Source organism: Ctenopharyngodon idella, chromosome 17 (assembly GCF_019924925.1).
Source record: "Ctenopharyngodon idella isolate HZGC_01 chromosome 17, HZGC01, whole genome shotgun sequence".
NCBI classification, from domain to species: Eukaryota; Metazoa; Chordata; class Actinopteri; order Cypriniformes; family Xenocyprididae; genus Ctenopharyngodon; species Ctenopharyngodon idella.
Window position 1 is genome coordinate 21,219,568 of NC_067236.1, and position 20,053 is coordinate 21,239,620.

Here is a 20,053-nt window from a genome sequence, read left to right on the forward strand (position 1 = left end):
TATAGAGAGGCAGCGAGAGGTGACGCTCTTGGCAGACAGAATGAGATTTGAGAATGTTTTGTGCTGTGGGGTTTGGGGCGTGCAAAGCATCGTTTGCATATTTTGTCATTTCACGCTGTTTGTGGAGCAGCCAGTGAAAATGTTTCACTGAAGAGGTCAAATGTCTGGAATATAAATGTAAAAATGATTCAGGGATTCCTCTGGCTTTCCCGTTTCACTATTAATATGCCAAAGAATCCATCAGGACCTGACTCTAAACAAACATCTGCTCTTTCTAAAATGAAACCTCCTCCAAATGCATTTTAATTGTGATCTGTTTTCAGTGCAAAGCAGATGTTATCAACTTGTTTTGCCTCAGGACCCAGATTTTACATTGGGCATCAAGTGACAACCCAACACAGTTCCAGTTTTGTTTGGTGCACAAAAGTAAACAAAAATGTCCTTTAAATCAAACAATTTGTTAAAAATTAAATGTGAACTGCATACACCTAACAATATGTAAAATATTATGACATACAGTAGGCAGACAATTTTGTAAATGCATCAACAGCAATGTTTTGGGTTAAAATATCATGCTTTCAGCAGTCAGTAATACACTGCACAGTTCGGCCAAATCAGACCATGTTTATCCTCATTGCAAGTGAACTTGATTTAATAGTGTGTTTTAAAACTGTGGGAGACTATAGAAAGCAATATAAGCTTGTCTTACAAACATTTCATACATAAAACATGAAATAATTTACTTCAAAAGATTGTTTTAGTCAATGACATCCACGCTTGTTTCTTCGCGGGAGACGTAGTTTGAAGGAGTGTGGTTTGTAGTACTGCGGGACACAGACAGACCCTTCTCTGTTCTCCTGGCGTGAGTTTTGTTTTACAGGAAGGTAAACAAAGAAGAAAAAAGAATATGGCTGATCTTCTTTTTCAATACTCCACTTTCATGGCATGTTTGTGCCAAATTTCAGCGATAGAAGCACGCAGCATCTGGTCGGTGAAGCTTGTTCGCTCTCATTGGCTATCGCGAGTATCTCGTCAGAAGCAGCTGAGAGTCAAGAGTCGAGAGTGGGATCGTGCAGGCTCCGACATTATCGGGAGCAGTAAAATAATCGTAATGACGCCACACAATTGAGGATTTTTTTTGGACAAAAAGTTGCGAGAAGCATCAAACCGGGTCTCTCTAAACCTTCTTTCCAAAAGCCTACTTTACTCTGATTGGTCAGATGGCCCAGTCTGTTGTGATTTTTTTTTTTTTTTTTTTTTTTTTTTACTGCTTACAACATGTGTCATGAAACGCCCATTACCATCTCTAAATTTCAGCTCCAGAAGCTTCCTCAGCACTTGATACACAGGCCCTGTTTCCACCTGGTATTAAGATGTGTTTTAGTTGATCGGATCACAAGTAGACGAGGGAGACACATACCCGTTTACACCTGGTGTTTTTTGATCCGTCTCTTTTGTCCACTTTCAAACACTACTGTCCTGATTTCTTTGAGGAGAGGGTTTGTGGGCAGGTACATGTATGGGCTTCTTCAGATCTTTCGATCTAATAGACAAAATAAGCTTGTGCAATTTACACATGAACGCGGAAACGGAAAAACACACAGAGAGCAGCAGCTTTCATTTCTGCTCTGACAGCCGCAAGACCGGCCGAACGCTGTGAGTGTGTTAGAAATCAGGAATGGTGAAGTACATTGTGCTTGGTATGTTTTTCTTCTTCAAACCAAACTTGGGTCTTCAGCCGACAAAGTTTAAATCCTGTCTGGCTAGTGCGCTTCCCTTAATGTTTTCGCATTAGGTCAGTAGGTGGAAAGCAGGCGTCTTCAGTGGCTGTTTGAACACATTTGTCTACACTACGAACGCAATCCGGTCGAATGCATTTTCGACTACCTCTGTAAGTGGTTGAAAGTGGACAAGCTCAATACCTTTTACACCCCATTTATACCTGTATTTAATATCGTCCACTTGTGATCCGATCGACCGAAACGCATCTTAATACCAAGTGGAAACAGGGCCACAGTGATACGAACAATGACAATGGTGTCGGTTTTACCATATCAGTTCAAGCCCGGGTCCTCAACATTTGGAAGAGATGCAAAGTGAATTTGATTTCGCAGCTCAGAAAACATGTCGACAACACCAACCAATCTACAGTGTTCGAGGGCGGGTCAAAGTAGACATTGTTCACGGGCAGCCAATGAAGACCATAGGCTGGCATTATGCAAATTTGTTACAAACCTACACAAGTTCATGCAGGAAGTAAGACTGGAATTACTGATGACTCATTTTTAGGCAGTTCAGAATCGGTTCTTTCTTTAGGGAAACAATAACTCCATTTATCATCCACTTTGATCTTTGAAACTTTGCAGACAGTATTATACACTCCATGAAAGGTGATATCTGAAAAAGCATAATAGGGGGCACTTGAATCATTCAGTATGTACTGGTTCATTCAAAGCACCACCTGACTAACATGGTACTGCCACAGTATTTTTTGTAGATCTATGAATGCAGAAAGTTAGCTGATGTGTTTATTGTTCGTTCATTTGTTTCCCTGTGCAGATCAGAGTTCGTCATCTGTGGCTCCAGCAGTGAAATTGGGCTCCTGCCTGTCTATGGATGGCCGCAGGCACGAGAACGGACAGAGTTGGCATGATGGATGCAGGGACTGTTACTGCCATGCTGGGAGAGAAATGTGTGCCCTTATTTCTTGCCCGGTTCCCCCCTGTGATAACCCCACCATCCGACCCGGCCACTGTTGCCCCACCTGCCCAGGTGAGTCAACAATGCAACATATTTACAGTCTCTGTAGTTACTCAAATATGCTTTTTACATGTTGAAATGATGATTATCTCTCTCTCAGAAGAGTCCAGCTCCCATAAGCCAGAGCTGAGCGAGGCGTCCGTGTGTTTGGCACCGGGTGGAGAGTACTTTGTGGAGGGAGAGACGTGGAACATTGACTCCTGCACTCAGTGCACCTGCCACAGCGGCCGTGTGCTCTGTGAGACGGAGGTGTGCCCGCCCCTGCTCTGCCACAGTCCAATCAGAACGCAGGATTCCTGCTGCCCTCACTGTCCAGGTGCGCCTTTACATCTGAAAAAGATCATCAGGCCTGCTCTAACTTACCCAAAACTTTAGTTTCAAAGCGTGTAAGGAAAATAGAGAAGTCAAAGTAGCTGTGATATTTGGATCTTGTACGAGTTGAGGCGTAAGAGCATCATTTTTTTTAAAAGATTCATCACTGTGAGGACTTTTAGAGCATAGAGGCATGAGACACCTTTGACGGGAGGAAAGTTAACAAAATGTGAATGTGCATAATGCATGTGTTTGGTGGAAATGATGAATACTGCATGGGCCCAGGAGTACATGATCAACACTACGAGCCGAAGGGATGACAGAGGAATAGAATGGATGCACATTTCAGAGAACTCAACTATAGCAAACTTTCTTTTGTTCTTCAACGCCGCTGAAATCATTTTCAGTTTTCTAAATGAAAGGAGGAAATGAAGATTTGTTTCGAGCTCGGATTGTTTGAGTTGCTATGAATATTCATGTGTTTGAGTTTTTTGTTTTAGTCAATGCATGTTGACATTTCTTGCTTTAGTTAGAAGCGAAAACATGTTATAACTTTTTCAAGTCAAGTCATCTTCATTTATATAGCACTTTTTACAGTGCAGATTGTTTCAAAGCAGCTTCACAGTGATAACAGGAAAATTAATGGACAGAGACTGTTTTGGCTTTACAGCAGCTCTAGGAAAAAGTCATTATCGAGCTAAAGTAAATTTTGATTGAATCACTTCCATTGTAAAAATCATTATTAACTTAGAGGCCGCTTAAATGACACCTTTTTAACTGAAAACAGACTTTTAATGCGTTCTTGCCATTCATTTACGTGTTTAGTCGTAGGTATGCGCGCTTAAATGTGTATGTGCGCAGACGCTTAGTCTTTCTTTACAGAGTGCCAAGTTACTTGTCTGGCCAGCATAATACAGAATCACTCTCACTCACAATTTAATATGGAGCAAATATAGCCCCATATAAATATGCTTAACTTCTTAATGTAGGCTAATTTTCAGCTAAAATTCAACAATTTGTTGACTGTCAAATTAATTTTAAGCTTGTAAACTGGATGTCACTGAAGTCAAGGCCTGCGATTCAAAAGAACAGCCGTTATATAGTGAAAAGTTTCCTCCAGTGCGAAAGCCCCTTATGAGGACATTCGCATATATCAAAAAACACGGCCGCTGTCGGCCAATGAATTTCGAGCAACTGTCAGACAAGGTTAAAGGAGGTCGATCGGAAAGAAACTCACTGGGTCTGTTTGACTCACAACCCTAGAAGCCTGTGAGAAATTCGAAAAAAATCGGCCACCGGGGGGCATCTTCATGTACAGACATTTATTTTACAAAAGATTTCTATTTAAAAAATAAATGCTGTTCTTTTGAACTTTCTATTCATCAAAGAATCCTGAAAAACATGTATCTTTGATTCCATTAAATTATTTACTGTTTTCAGTTCTGATAATAATACATGTTTCTTTGAGAAATAAAGCAGCAAATTAGAATGATTTGTGAAGGATCATGTGACACTGAAAACTGGAGTAATGATGCTGAAAATTAAACTTTGCGATCACAGGAATAAACTATATTTTTATAAATCTTTAAATATAAAACAGTTGTTTTAAATTATAATAATTTTTAAGAATATTAGTTTGCCCTTTTAGAATATGTCACATTATGTTTAAGACCTGCATAGTACATAAATCCATTGATATGCCTCTCTTCAGATGATCCAGTCACCCCTCAAACACCCAGTAACGACAGCATGCCCAGCTACTGCAGGAATGAGGATGGCGATATCTTCTTGGCCGCTGAGTCTTGGAAGCCTAACGTCTGCTCCAGCTGTGTGTGTCTAGACGGAGCCATCAGCTGCTTCTCCGAGTCGTGCCCACCGGTCAACTGCGCCCGGCCTGTGCTCAGAAAAGGCCAGTGTTGCCCATACTGTCTAGGTATGTAAAGCTGTGTACAGCTGAAGATCATATCGCTCAGCCTAGTTTAGTTGCCTTTTGATCATGTGTGGGTGTTTATGACCGAGCTTTTTTTCCCACCTCTTCAACAGATGCCACGCCAAGGGCCGTGTGTCATTTCAATGGGAAGACGTACATGGACGAGGAGCGATGGGACATTGACAGCTGCACTCACTGCTACTGCCTGCAAGGCCAGACCCTCTGCTCGACTGTCAGCTGTCCTGCATTACCCTGCCATCAGCCGGTCACTGTGGAGGGCAGCTGCTGCCCCATGTGTCAAGGTCAGGATTTATGTGCTGTGTGTTCAGATTAGATCAGAGGATCAGAACAGGCTGAGGGAAAGTCAATCTGCATGGTATACTCATCACAGATCTACTATACAGCCGTGGCCAAAAGTATTGGCAGTGACATCAATTTAGTGTTTTGCAAAGTTTGCTACTTCAGTAGTTGTTGTGTTTAGATCACCCAAAAATGAAAATGATCCCATGATTTACTCACCCTCAAGCCATCCTAGGTGTATATGACTATCTTCTTTCAGACGAACACAATCTAGCTCTTTCAAGCGTTTTAATGGTAGTGAATGGCGCTCATGATTTTGAAGCCCAAAAAAGCACATCCATCCATCATAAAGATATCCACACGGCTCCAGGTGGTTAATAAAGGCCTTCTGAAGCGAAGTGATGCGTTTTTGTAAGAAAAATATCCATATTTAAAACTTTATAAACTATAATAAATATCTTCCGGCAAACATCTGTACACAAGTCGACTTACGGCGGAAACGTAACCTCTGATACGATATGATGTAGGAGTAGGTGAGAGTAGACGCCTCTCACGGTTCAAACAAACTCTAGCTCCTCTTCTCTTATATCAAAATCCCCCAACATTTCTATTTAAAAAAAATCTTATTTTAGACTTTTAATTCATGACTGGTGTTTTGTTTTGCTCTATCCTCTGCGCTTCCACTTATCAATACGCCATGTGTCGTGTCAGAGGTTTCAAGTCGACTTGCATACGAATGTTTGCCGGAAGCTAGTTATTATAGTTTATAAAGTTGTAAATATGGATATTTTTCTTACAATAACCCATTGCTTCACTTCAGAAGGCCTTTATTAAACCCCTGGAGCCGTGTAGATTACTTTTATGATGCCATTCACTCCCATTATAAAGCCTGGAAGAGCCAGGATATTTTTAAATATTACTCTGATTGTGTTCGTCTGAAAGAAGATAGTCATATACATCTAGGATGGCTTGAGGGTGAGTAAATCATGGGATAATTATCCATTTTTGGGTGAACTATCCCTTTAATTGGCCAAAAACGGAATCCAAATTTCACATTTTTTTGGCCCTTGCACAAAATGACCAGCTAACATCTTCTTACTAATCATGTCATCAGCACATGGGAAAGTGTGAACGAGTACTATTCGTGTAAAATCACTCTATCATTCTGATTGGATTATAAGAGCAGACTGATTGTTATAAAAGGAGGGAAGAAGTGCTTCCAGTCATTGTGTTCTTGTGTTAGCAACAGTTTCCCTCAAAGAAAGATGTGTAGCCATCAACACTTTGTATCAAAATGGCCTCACATGCAAGGAAATTACTGCATCTGAAAGAACCATTTACTGGATCTTCAAGAACTTCAAAGAGAGAGGTTCAGCTGCAGTGAAGGAGGCTTCAGGACGTCCCAGAGTGTCTAGATCTTCAGACTGATGGCAGAAGGTCTGGACTCTATCGCAGCTTTCATTGGCCAAGGGCCACCCAAGAGGACGTTTGACTGGCATGTAATGCAACCAATCACAGTTCGTTTTATTCCGCGTCATGTTTAGGAGCTTGAAAATGTAAAGTCAATGTCCCTACAATAACAGACCGGCATGCATCTAATAAATTATTCATTCAAGAACGTTATGCAAGTTTACTGCAACAATGGAGCCGCGAACTTCACATACTTTTGAAAATCCAGCGTTTAGTTGATCCTGGTAAGCGCTCGTTGTCACAGTTGTAAACACAACCGCTTTCTTTTTCCACAAGGGGGTTTGGTGTCACAGCATTTGTTTCCAGGCGGACCATTAAAGACATACATGTTTCCCAGACATCCTGTAGAATTCAACCAACCAGATGATGACTTTGAAAATCCTGAAGTGTTTCCAGTTAAGTGTGCCATATGTATCAGACGTACAACCAACGGTCCGTGGGCATGACGTCTGAGGCTGAGACTACAGGACTGTATCCTCCTGAGGAGTCATCTGAGGAATAGTGTCACCACCAGTGAAGAGCTGCTCAATATGGCAGCAGGTGTGTGTGAGTGAGGCCAAGACTGTTGGACAACAGCCTGGTGTCAAGAAGGGAACCAAAGAAGCCACTTCTCCCTAAGAAAAACTTCAAGGACAGACTGAAATTCAAGGATTTCAAGAAGTACAAGTGTTGGACAGCGAAGACTGGTGCAAAGTTAGTTTCTCTGATGAAGCCCCTTTCCAACTGTTTGGGACATCTGGAAAATCAGTTGACCGTAGAACAAAAGGTGAACGCTACCATGAGTCCTGTGTCGTGCCAACAGTGAAGCATCCTGAGACCGTCCATGTGTGGGGTTGCTTTTCATCTCACAGTTCTGCCCAAAAACACTGCTATAAATAAAGAATGGTATCAAAACGTCCTGCGAGACCACCTTCTCTCAACGACCCATAAGCAATTTGTTGACTATTTTTCTTTTCTGCTGACATAATCAAGGCCTCAGGGGCGGGGCAAATAAGTTTAACCTATAAAGTCACTTTTTACTATTCAATCAAATCCTGATGGATAAAACCCAAAGAATATTATTTTTTCATTCTACAATACATCATATTACCGGAGTTAAATGCTACTTTAAATGATAAATTATTCATGAATTGTTTTCACCATGTAAATTAAACTGGATGGAAGCTACTTCACAATGACTAGAATAAATGGCAGTATCTCTGATCCAAGAACCCTGCAGTTTTGCTGTCTGTAGTTCTGTCACACGTTTCTCTCTCTTTTCCATGTTCTCTCTTAATCTCTCTGACTCTCTCTCTCTCTCTCTCTCTCTCTCTCTCTTTGGCTCTCATAAAGCAGTGTTTACTTAGAACCTTCTCTCTAATTGAATGGGTCTTTCATCTAAATACAGGCTCGTTGAGATGAATCATTTAAAAGGATTGATTAAGTCGAAGCTGGACAGAGGCTAAATTTGCTCTCTTTGCATTTGGGAGATAATGTCATTGATCACGGCTCTCTTTATTGCTGTGTCACTTGGCTCTGGATCAGTGAGGGGGTTGAGAGTGGTGTCGTGTGCACTCTGGGTAATCACTCACCCTTTGGTGCTTTCCCACTCAAAGATACAGCTCTGAAGATGAGCTTTTAATTAGCCCGCGGTCCGCAATTTCACACTGACCCGAATCTTGTTTCTTCTGAGTGGGCGCTTCTCGACTCCTCTTAATGTAGTTACGATTTGTATTATGTGCTTATGTGTGTGTGCGTTTCTCTGTGACACACTCTTCTCTCTTTGTTTCTTTCTTTGTGTGCCCATGTCTCTGATGTTTTAATTACAGAGAGTTACGCTCCCACAAACGTACCCATCGAGAAGACGGACCAACGAGGAGACAAGCAGAGACATCAACCAGCCTGGCCGACTCATAGCGAAAACGATATAATGCCACAGTTCAGAGGTTCGTATGAGAGTGCAAAAATATATAGAGACAGCAAATCTTTGTCGTGTTTTCTTAGTTTGTTGCTCAACAAAAAGTACAACCAGTGTAGTCTAATTCATGTCCAGATGACTCTTATGAGCCAGTTCTTTTAGTGAATTGTTCAAAAAGACTTGATTTTTCAAGATTTTGATGTGTCAAAATCTAATTCACAATGCAATGTGTATCTCAGCCTTGCCACAAGGGGTGCTATAGCTAGCTTTAGTGTTAACTGTCTTCTTCTATGGTCAGTATTCTGGTTCAATCTGGTTGCAATTTTGAAGAGAATCTTGTTTAAAAAAGTGACTTAGCTGTAATTAAGCTGTGCTGCTTAAGATACTAAGTTACAAACTTAAGAATAACTCTTTTCCTGCCATTGACGGAATTTTCCATCATTTATGACCAGTGTTGGGACTTACAATATTACAATATTGCATTACTCCCTAAAAAAGTAACTAATTGTGTTACTAAGTTACTTTTTATGAAAAGAAATGTGTCAAATTACTACACTGTTACTTTTTCTCACCTGGGCTGGGCGTGCTTGTTATTTTTTTAACAACAACAAAAAAGTTCTATTTTTGGCAAATGTTAAGGCCCTTTCACACCAAAAGTGAAATGAATAAGCCTCAGGCTGAAGGAAATGCATATTTACGCCTCTCCAGTAGAGGGCGCAGTTCAAATAAACCTTTCAGCGGCACTGCCATTCTGGATCAAGAAGAATAGGATATAGAAGAAGGAAGTTCAACACTCTTATTTCTAAATCTAAAGTAATTTTTGTCAATAAATGTGAAGAAGTAACTTACGTTACTTATTTGAAAAAGATATTTTGTTGTAAATTGAAAAAGTAATGCGTTACTTTTCTAGTTACTTGAAAAAGTAATCTGATTACGTATTTTTCGGCAATCCATGTTTTCACTGTTATATGGTAGGATGCGCTATTACTCATCTTCTGAAAGAGTACAGAATCTCTGGATCAAAACAGGTGAAGAAGCAGCAGAAACAAGCGAAAGAAGCATTGCTTGTCAACAGCACATAAATCAAAACTGCCTGACGTTACTGAATGAAATGTCGACCCAGGATGAAGTGTAGGACTGTGAAGCTTTGGGGGTGTTGATAGACTCAATCTACTTCATCTATTTTCATCATCGTTCTGAATCAGATCCGGACAAAGGGCCCTATTTTAACGATCTAAGCGCATGGCGCAAGTGCACTTAGGGCGTGTCCGAATCCACTTTTGCTAGTTGCACACAATAATAATCTTTTACATTGTAATCCTTTTATTTTCAATATTTGGCATGTTTGTGGGCTGCTGCATCCCTGTGTGTGTAACAAGCAGAGTGTACGCGTGTTGTGCACCCGCATATAGGCACATATTACTAAAGTGCTCTTTAAATAACAAAAAAATGACTGCTTCATTGACTTCAGAGCAGGTTTTTGTTGGTCAATGGCGCAGTCTGTTTCAGTTGCTTCAAAATAGCAACACGCCAACAATGCACCTGAACACACCTCGTTTTCAGACCAGCACACCCATGGGAGAACAGATGGGCGCAAATGCATTTCCTATTTAAACAACGTGGCGCAGGACGTGAAAATGATAACTGCGTCGGGCTGAAACTAGCAAAAAACACTTGCGTCGCACCTGGCGCCGCATTGCGCCGGGTGTAAGATAGGGCCCAAAGTCTGACAAAAACGCAAATGATGCATTTTTATGAAACTTGCCCACATTCAAGTGTAAAAAAGAAACTATGAATGCATGAAGCTAGAATTTTTTTAAAGCTCTGTTCTTTCTTTTGATATATTGTAGATATTCATTCAATATATTGTAGATGTTCAGATATTCATACAACAAAATATTCTGGGGGCCGTGAAATTTATCAAAAAATTCTGTCGCTGGCTGGCCACTTTATTTAAAAAACAATGGCGGGGAAAGAGTTAAGTTTATAGAGTAACTCTATAATTAATAGAATAACTCTATAGTTCATAACTAACTACAGTATGATGTCTCCTGATTTCATTCTTTTGAACAATTTCACATGCTTGTGCTTTGGAGTTAGCAAGAGTTTTGAAGTAATTTGATTCAAAAGTCACTGTCAAGAGTTTCACAAAGCTGGCTGTTTGTTTCTTTTGATTTTCTGATCGCAATCTGTAATTTCTCATTGATTTTCCATGTGTTTCTTTAGTTAAGGCTGTCAAGACTGGCATTTGCCTTAATCGCTGATATGGATGTCTGACATTACCTGCTTTTACAATCAAACCATATTTGCATTTCAAATGGCATGAATGAATTCTGAATTTTTCTACATCAATGCTTAATGAGTCACTGCTGTCAGGTGCAAAATATGCCAACAGGTGCATTGTGGGTTGTTTCAGGTGACTTTGGAAGTCTGCAGATGCCCTACCTAGATGGCAAGACTCCATTGCCCAGCGAGGATGCTGGTCTGCACTGGGCCTGGGTGGCACTGCCCATCCTAATGATGATGCTCAGTGTCACCGTCCTGCTGTTGGTCAACCAGCGGAAGCAGTGGATTCCTATGCCTTGCTACCGCGCGCCCAATAAGGTGCATGGCTATTCATCACAGTTCACTACATTGATACAATCACAATTTGAAATATAGCTGCGGGCAGCAATTAACAGGGTTCAAGCGCTTTAAGGCCTTTAAGCACATGGGTAAAAAGGTATTATGTTTTATCTAGCAAGCCTGTAACCACCTAGATCGTAGATGGAAAAGACCATTTGCAGCCAAAACAGGCAATTTACTAAGGAAATATACAAAGAGTACAGATGCTAAAACGACACCTCCGTCAAAAATGAGATGATATTGAGCGAATGCTCTCCGCACATAGTATATGTTCATCAAATACTTTCGCTTCAAAACGATTAAATCCCAGCATCAGCCGATTCAGAAATACCTGTTTGTTGGCAGAAACCGCTAAACGCCACTTCCCTTTGTCAGCAAAAGCCTCTTAAGTCCACAGAAGAACCAATCAGAAGATGCAAATCGAATCATATGATTTCAAGATGGATGACGGTGTGTGTATGAGCCACTTTCAATTGCCGAGCTGCAAGTTTTTATCATGTTTTGTCCATCGTTACAGTGGCAATGACAGGATTTCATGAGTAGCAAGTAAACACAAGTGTTCCTTTTGCTGCAGTAAAACTGCATGGATATTTTACTATGTCTTCTTGTCCAAAGAGGTGGACTTAGAGGTTTTTGCAAAAAAAAAAAAAAAGCACACATGGACTTAGCTGGTTTTGCAGCAAAAGACAGTCAAATTTGTTAAATATCAATGAATTGACTAAAGTGACATTTTTGAAACTAAGGTATTTCAATAACTGACTAACAACCTTTTCATTGCCATTAAAGTAAAATTACTGAACCTAAACATAGGAGCCTGATAAAAAATGCTCATTTAAAAGAAAACATGTCAAACGGACTTAGAGGTTTTTACAGTTATCGAGGTTAAGCCAAAAACCTAGGACTAGTTTGCGAAAGTAGGTTTTTGAAATAATCTCCTATATTTCACGAACAATTCGATTGACAGCGGTGGTCCTAGAGACAAAGTTGCTCAGAATGAGGAGTTCTACCATATGGTATGAATGTTGTGGGCACATGTGAAAATTGCGTGATATACGCTCGTAAAAAACACGAAGATGCTGCCCAGTGGCCGATTTCTTTCAAATTTCTCACAGGCTTCTAGGTCCGTGAGTCAAGTTTCTTTCCGATTGACCTCCGTTAACATTTGTCTGACAGGCCATGTTTTTCGATTCCTCATAGACAATCGCGGCACCTTGGACAAAGACATCGCATGCCAGTTTTCAAGTCAATCAGACTGACTGTCGCATAGCTATATTTCAGCGTTTTTTCATTTAACCAAGTGGCCAGTCACTGTGCCCTTTTTCACACGACCACAGACTGAGCCCATACATAGGTGTAACGAGTTTGGTGAAATTATCTCATTCCGTTCAAGAGGGATAGCCGTTTTAGTAAAATTGGCCTAGCCTACTTCGAACGTTTTGGCGTCCCGTCGAGGACTTTCAAAATTTCGATTTTTCTTTCAGTAATTAATTGACAATAAGACTCCAGAGAATCTTTCTGCACTGGTTCTGATTGGGCGATAAAGCTAGGACTATTTCGCAAAAGTAGCTTTTTCTAAAAAATCCCTTTTTTTTTTTTTTTTCTCCAACTTTATTTCCATTACCAAAGGCACTAAAGGCTGGAAAAGGCTGGAAGGCTGGAAAAGGCACTAAAGGCTGGAATACGCTACATGACTTTCAGATTTTCAGTGTTAAAAATCTGAAGAGATTTTCAGACACTAGGCACACTTTTTCTGACTTTGTAAATGGTTACAGAGAAACACTGGGCATCATATACAAAATGGCTAAGGATCACACACTACCAGACTTTCAAGTCGTTTAGAAAAATAAACTTGCAAATATGCGCCTCATTCCTAGGAGATGCATGACAGATGAAAACAATGTGTTCTAAAATCGGCTCAAAATATCAAACATGTTTGATATCCTCCAACTAAATTGAATCATAGTTTGAAGCTAAAAATTCAAGTCTGCTCCCATCATACACTATACAATTTTCGATGTAATCTGTCATCTAGCATTGACTGCTCAAAAAACTGGGCAAAAGTCCCGTAGTGTGTTCCAACCTTTAGTTCTGTACATATGAGAAAATTCACTCCGTGCTCCAAGACTCACTTTGTTCTTTGTCCTGTCGTGTCTGCTGTATAGCCCACGTGTCTCAATAACCAGCTGGTGTACGTGGACTGCCAGAAGGGGACGAAGGTCCAGGTGGACAGCTCCCAACGCATGCTCCGCATTGCGGATCCCGACTCAAGATACAGCGGTTACTACAGCATGCAGAAACACAACAACCTGCAAGCTGACAACTTCTACCAGACCGCGTGAGAAACAGGAGAGAGAGAGAGAGAGTGAGTGAACGAGAAAGAGAGAGACTGAGCCCGTGTTCAGCTGCCAAACCTTTGCGGCACATGGACACCTACTATAAAATTGTAGAGACGGACAAAGCCACCAAACCAAGTGGTCAGAGAAGAGACCCTGATGCAGAATAACAATTATAATAGTCACATAAGTCACTCCAAGCAAATCGAAAAAATATATCACACGTCGACACCCAAAAGTCTCAGCAGGAGATGGAAGCCGCGTCTATGTAACCGAACCATTACGGAGTGTGAGTGTTAAATCAGAGAGGACTCTTCCAGAATATTTTTGTGAATCAGAGGTATGATAGGTGAGCATCTTTTTTGTGTGAGCGTGAGATTTCGTGGATGTTCAGGCACAAGTTGAAGGTAATCGTGAAGTCAAATGTACGTCTTTGGGATTAGGACAACTGGGGTGTTTTTTTGTTCGTTTGTTTTTTCAACAATATTTTTCCTGCATTCCTACTTTTTTGTTGGAAAAGAGAGAAATTATTTTAGGAGTGATAATTTTTTGACACAAGTGCTTGTGTGAAGACTTAACGCTGAACCAAAGCTTCTCTGTCTGCGGTACCTGATGCGCCCAGACGCGGCGAGAGGCCGAGGAGGGACGTTCACTTCCCAGAGACTGTCTGTGGAGCACAGCAAAGAGATGGGGTGAGGGAAAAAAAGAGGGAAAGAAAGAAAGAAAGTCTCAACAGATGCTTTTTTGTAGGAGATGCTACTGTAAGATTGTGATTTCCCCAGTGAGTTTGGCCAATTTTTTTTCTCTTTTAAAGACAAAAGGAGGAAAACAGAGTATGTTGCTCTGTGGACATGAGTTCTTCCTGTTAATGGATGTGTGGGGTCTCTATGTTGTATTTCTGCTTACATGTACAAGCATTTTCCCATTTAATCATACAAACATCATTTGCTCTTTCTCCCACAACTAAGGGCAGAGTGACACTCCTAGCAAATATACCGGTATATTTTCCTGAAACGAATCTGAGGATTGCGACACGAGATGCAAGAACATAGCGATAGAGGATTGGATTTGAGGCTATGCTTTACAAGTGCTGCTTTTTTCTCCTTTTAATTTTGCTTTGATTCTGTAAACCTCATTTTTTGTAGGGATGAAAACCATGAGTGAGGATCGTTTGCGTCTTTTAAGAAACATTTACCAAGAAAACAGAGAATCAAATGGCCTTATTCCTAAAAATGCGAGCAGAACGGATTTTTCCGTAAATCATCTGTAGAAACATTCTTGAGTAAGTTTCAAAACTTTAGCAATGTTTGTGTAAATTGTTCAACAAAACCACTCTAACACCATTTTACACTAGCAGAAAAATGATGAATACACAAAAAATACAACATTGATAACAGTTTACCTGAGAGCGATCTTATGAATGATTACTAAATACTGTTTGTTCTGTAAATTATTTACACAAAAGAAAAAAAAAATCTTAAATTGTCGGTTTCACAAAAGATTCTGAATTGTTGGCAGTTTACATGCTAATAGATTTATGAATGATTTCTACATATTAGTATTTCTGCAAACTATATGTATGAAGGAATGTTTTTACAAACATTGATACACGCTCCGAATCACAGGTTCGAAGCTAATTATTCGCAAAGGTTTCAAAGATTCACAAAGCAGTTTTGAAAGCTCCTATTTCTATTCTCATGGCAGAGCTATTAAATTGTCTGAAAACTATGGAAGCTTGCTTCCGCCATGAAATAAAAATAAAAAAGTTAACTGCGACTTTTTATCTCACAATTCTGACCTTTTTCTTGCAATTGCGAGTTATAAAGTCAGAATTGTGTAATATAAAGTCAGAATTGCGTGATATAAACTCAAAATTGCAAGAAAAAAAGTCAGAATTGCAAATTTATATCTTGCAATTCTGACTTTATAACGCAATTCTGACTTTATAACATGCAATTGCGAGTTATAGTCAGAATTGCGTGATATAAAGTCAGAATTTCGAGATATAAACTCAATTGTGAGAAAAAGTCAGAATTGCAAAATATAAACAATTCTGAGAAAAAAAGTCAGAATTGCGAGTTTATATCTCACAATTCTGACTTTATAAGATTGTGATTTTATATGTATAAGTCAGAATTGCAAGTTATAAAGTTAGAATTGTGTGATTAAAAACTCACAATTGCAAGAAAAAAGTCATAATTGTCGCAATTCTGACTTTATAACACAATAACACAATTTATAACACAATTTAAATATCACAATTCTGAGAAAAAGTCAGAATTGTGAGATGCAAACTCACAATTGCAAGAAAAAAGTCAGAATTGTGAGATAAAAAGTTGCAATTACCTTTTCAATTTTTTTTATTTTTTTTTATTTAATAACTACCGTATTGTTCAGAATAAGATTCAGGATATATTTTTTTCTTAGAAATACATCTGAAAAATGGGATCGTCTTATATTCAGGGTCTAGACTTTTACATGTCAATAATACTCCCACAACAATAGGTGGCGCCAAATACGTGTAAAAAGAGTGTGCCAAGAAATACGGTGCGTCCGAGTGATGTTAGAAGATCACGACCGCAAAAAGACTGACTTTATAACTCGCAATTGCATGTTATAAAGTCAGAATTGCGAGACATAAACTCAGTTCTGAGGAAAAAAAAGTCAGAATTGCGAGTTTATATCTCACAATTCTGACTTTATAAGACGAATTAAGAAGAATTTACACAAAAAGCATATCGTTGACAATTTATGAGAGAATGGATCTACGAATGATTTACGCCAAAAAAACTTTTATGAATGAGGTCCAAGGAATCTGATTGATTGATTTTTGGTAGGGGTTTTGAGACAAACGTATACTGCTTTTGGATAAATGTTTTCCATTTTCTTTATTTGTACTGTTCACGAGAACGGCCTCCTTTTCTGGAAGCTTCGAAACGTTACTGAGGCACCTTTGTGTTCTGGTTTTATAGCTGAGAACAAATTTGGCTTAATAAATCCAAAGCTATTATAGGAACATTTATGTACATATTAATGCTAGACTGAAAAGACCTGAAATATTATGTGAGTATATATGTATGTGTGTATATGTGTCCGCGCATGTACGTACGAGTGCGCACACACAAACGCACATGTACGCACACATGACTTCTCTTCATCTGTAAGGTTCTTAGTTCATTTTCCTAATGAATGTATTTATGATTAAGCAAAACAAGAGGATTATATAATGGGAAACTGATGATGACAGGCATTCCATTGCCTTTCTTGTTTGGTGGTAAAAAAAGCAAAGATGAAGATGATACAGAAAGAAAGACAAACATCTCATTCTATCCTTATTTTTATGTGATTTTTTTTCCCCCTCTCGTTTTCTCATAGAGCTTTGCTCAGTTGAACGTTTTGGGGCCATGAGAGTCACTTTGGCTTTGTTTAGACAGGTCAAAAATCTGATTATTTGGCTTATTCAACTCAAAATCGTTTTTTGTAGTGTGAAACCATGAGAAATCTAATTTCACACAGTGTGGACAGCCAATTCTATAGATCAGATCTGAAAAAAGAGAGAAGAATTTGTGTGTGGTGTGAACAAAGCCTTTGTTTCTGTAAGTGAAGCAGTGTCACGTTGTCATCTATTGTGATCTGACGGCTGAGCGATGAAGCGCTCGTTTCATTGTTTCCTGTCATGAGTCCCTTCAGGTGTCAGAACTACTGGAATGTTTGATGGACATAAGCTGTTGAAGTGAGGGGGCGGGGCAGTGGGAGGGAGAGTGGGCGGGGCTGTTGATTTGTGATAGTTTGTCTTGGTTGTATCTTTATCTATATGTGATATTGTTTGTAGAGCTATACAACTTGGCACTTTTATATATAGAGAGAAAAGTAACCTATGTGTTTCTTTCTTGTTTTGGTTTGTTTTCTAACTAATCGTTTTAATAGAATAGATTTGCCCTTCTTTTTCTTTTTTCCTTTTTTTTTTTACTTTTCCTAAGCCCTTGTGGGACCCTGTGCAGCGATAATCTCGTGAATCTTACAAAAACACTTCCAGGTCATTTCAAACCTAAATCAAATGCATATATATATATATATATATATATATATATATATATTATATAATAAAGAAGAAGAAGCCTGTTTTAAGACAATTTATCATTTTGCACTGTGACATTTTTTTTATGACTTCTTTTTTTAATTACAATAGATTATATGCAGTGCTATGGAAGCTTGTTTCCACCACTGAATAAAAAATAAAAATTGGTAATTGCTACTTTTTATCTCACAACTTTTTTTCTCACATTTGTGAGTTTATATCTTGCAATTCTGAATTTTGTCTCAGAATTGAGATATAAACTCACAATTGCAAGTTATAAAGTCAGAACTGGGCGTTATAAAGTCAGAATTGCGAGTTTTTTCTCAGAATTGTGATGTAAACTCACAATTTCGAGTTATAAAGTCGGAATTGCAAGATATAAACTCGCAATTGCAAGTTATAAAGTCAGAACTGTGTTATAAAAAGTATTTTTTTCCTTGGAATTGGACTTTATTTTATTGCAATTGTGAGTTTATATCTCACAATTCTGAGAAAAGAAGTCTGAATTGTGAGATAAAAAGTCACAGTTACCTTTTTTATTTTTTATTTAGTGGCAGAAACAAGCTTCCATACTAAACAAATACTGGCATGATGTAGAATTTTTTTACTTTAATAATATAAATACTATTTCATCAATATTTTCTCATTTCAGGAATAGGAAATGAAGGAAAATGTGCTTAATGTCATAAAAAATAATGTCACAATGCAACAAAAAAAAAAAAATGTAGATTGTGGTTTTATATTTTCTTTTGATGTTGGGCTGAAATATGACCCAGATTTGTGTCCCAATGATACTTTTGTTTCAGAACTTCAACATTCAATCCTGTAATAAATATTTAGCCATGTGTTCACAATATCATTCAATTTATTATGACCACAATGCCATAAATTCACAGTTTAGCCTCAATTCAAGCACATAAATGTGTAGATAGCCTATAAGAAACATGTGAGTTTAACTCTCAAACAAGCACTTGCTCTGGAGGATTATTTAAGGCTAAATACAGAGATCTGGACCTTCGCTCCTGTTTATTCTTTACAACGTTTCTGTTTTATGGAAGTGAAACAATTGATTGGTAGTCCTGTCCTTCAGTCACGGCCAATCAAAAAGCATCAGAGAGACGGTAAACAAGAATTATTAATGGATCGCTGGAGAGAGCATTTCTCTGGAGGACCCAACCACCTTTACAAAAATAAACTCAGCAGCATTTCAGCAAGATGTCATCCATATTTAATGAGCAATGTGAAATCTGTGCATAGCCCACTTTCAAGTTGAAATGCAATTTCCACACGCTAAACAAAGTTTCCTCCTCATTGCCTATGAACACACTGTGCTTGAGTTCACGGATGAAAGCTGACGAACACCATGACTAGATTTGATTCAAGCAGACCTGCACAGTTATTCGGGTCTTACAGGGTGGAGTCTTTAACTTTTTTTTTCTTTTTTTTTTGTGCATTCTCTAAGTATTGTTGTAAATACTTGAGTGTCACTCGCCAAAACTTACAAAAAAAAATCACAATAAAAAAAAAAAAATACAAAAAAGGTTTGGAGAGTAAGAATTAGAGATGTAATATATTGTCTATGACCTTAATAATTTATTGTTGAGCAGAAAAACTGAACTTAGCGGAAGACGCAGCTCAAATCACAAATGTTTGCGTTGTGTCGATCTCTCAAAGAGCGTTTCAAAGTTCATATAGAGTGTCCGTTTGTTTTTTGTCTCTTTTTTTGGGGGGCTCTTCGGAGTGTATTACGCAGTTTTTTTAAAAAGATGCTAAGCAAGTTTATTTGTACCAAGAAATTGAAGCCCAGGAAGCTTCTAGAAATGTGTCCCTGTGTCCCCTCTCCACCCTCTCATTCTTTCTTTCTACATGAAATATCAACCCTTCTGGAGTTTGTATACTACTGGTGTTTAATGTTCATGTAAAAAAAAATAATACTGTCAACATGGGTCATGATACTGCAGATTTATAAAAAGGGTAGATGAAAAGACTCAGAATTCCTGTAGCACAGCAGATTTTTTCCAGTTTCTTGTATTATTTTGTTTCTTTGCAGCACAATAAATACTTTTTAAACAATTGAGTTTTGTCGTGTTTTTATGAAGACATACAGTTGTTTTATGATCTGTGCAACAAGTCTAGTATTAGCTATATATATATATATATATATTAGAGATGCACCGATATATCGGCGAATAATTGGCTGATTAAAGCAAATTTTCACACTATCGTCTTTCGGCTGATAGTTTAAAAACAGCCAATATAACCTGTCAATCAAAAGAGGGCAGGAAAATGCACTGAATTTGTGCTTTGTGTAAAGAAAATGCTAAGAAATCAGTTTGATTTTCAATATT

At 38.7% G+C, this 20,053-nt stretch overlaps 1 protein-coding gene across 2 annotated transcripts in view; it reads left to right on the forward strand.

Moving 5' to 3' along the window:
• crim1 (cysteine rich transmembrane BMP regulator 1 (chordin-like)) overlaps positions 1-19,778 on the forward strand; it is a 144,557-nt gene extending 124,779 nt beyond the window's left edge. Inside the window, exons 11-17 of one of the 2 annotated variants that reach the window (XM_051867055.1) lie at positions 2,560-2,772; positions 2,864-3,076; positions 4,784-5,005; positions 5,116-5,304; positions 8,581-8,697; positions 11,086-11,273; positions 13,457-19,778. In XM_051867055.1, coding sequence (XP_051723015.1) covers positions 2,560-2,772; positions 2,864-3,076; positions 4,784-5,005; positions 5,116-5,304; positions 8,581-8,697; positions 11,086-11,273; positions 13,457-13,633 — 1,319 coding nt within the window. In that variant the 3' untranslated portion in view covers positions 13,634-19,778. Of the gene's footprint in view, positions 1-2,559; positions 2,773-2,860; positions 3,077-4,783; positions 5,006-5,115; positions 5,305-8,580; positions 8,698-11,085; positions 11,274-13,456 lie in introns of both variants that reach the window. The other variant, XM_051867053.1, reaches the window with a different exon arrangement.
• The last annotated feature ends 275 nt before the right edge of the window (positions 19,779-20,053 follow it).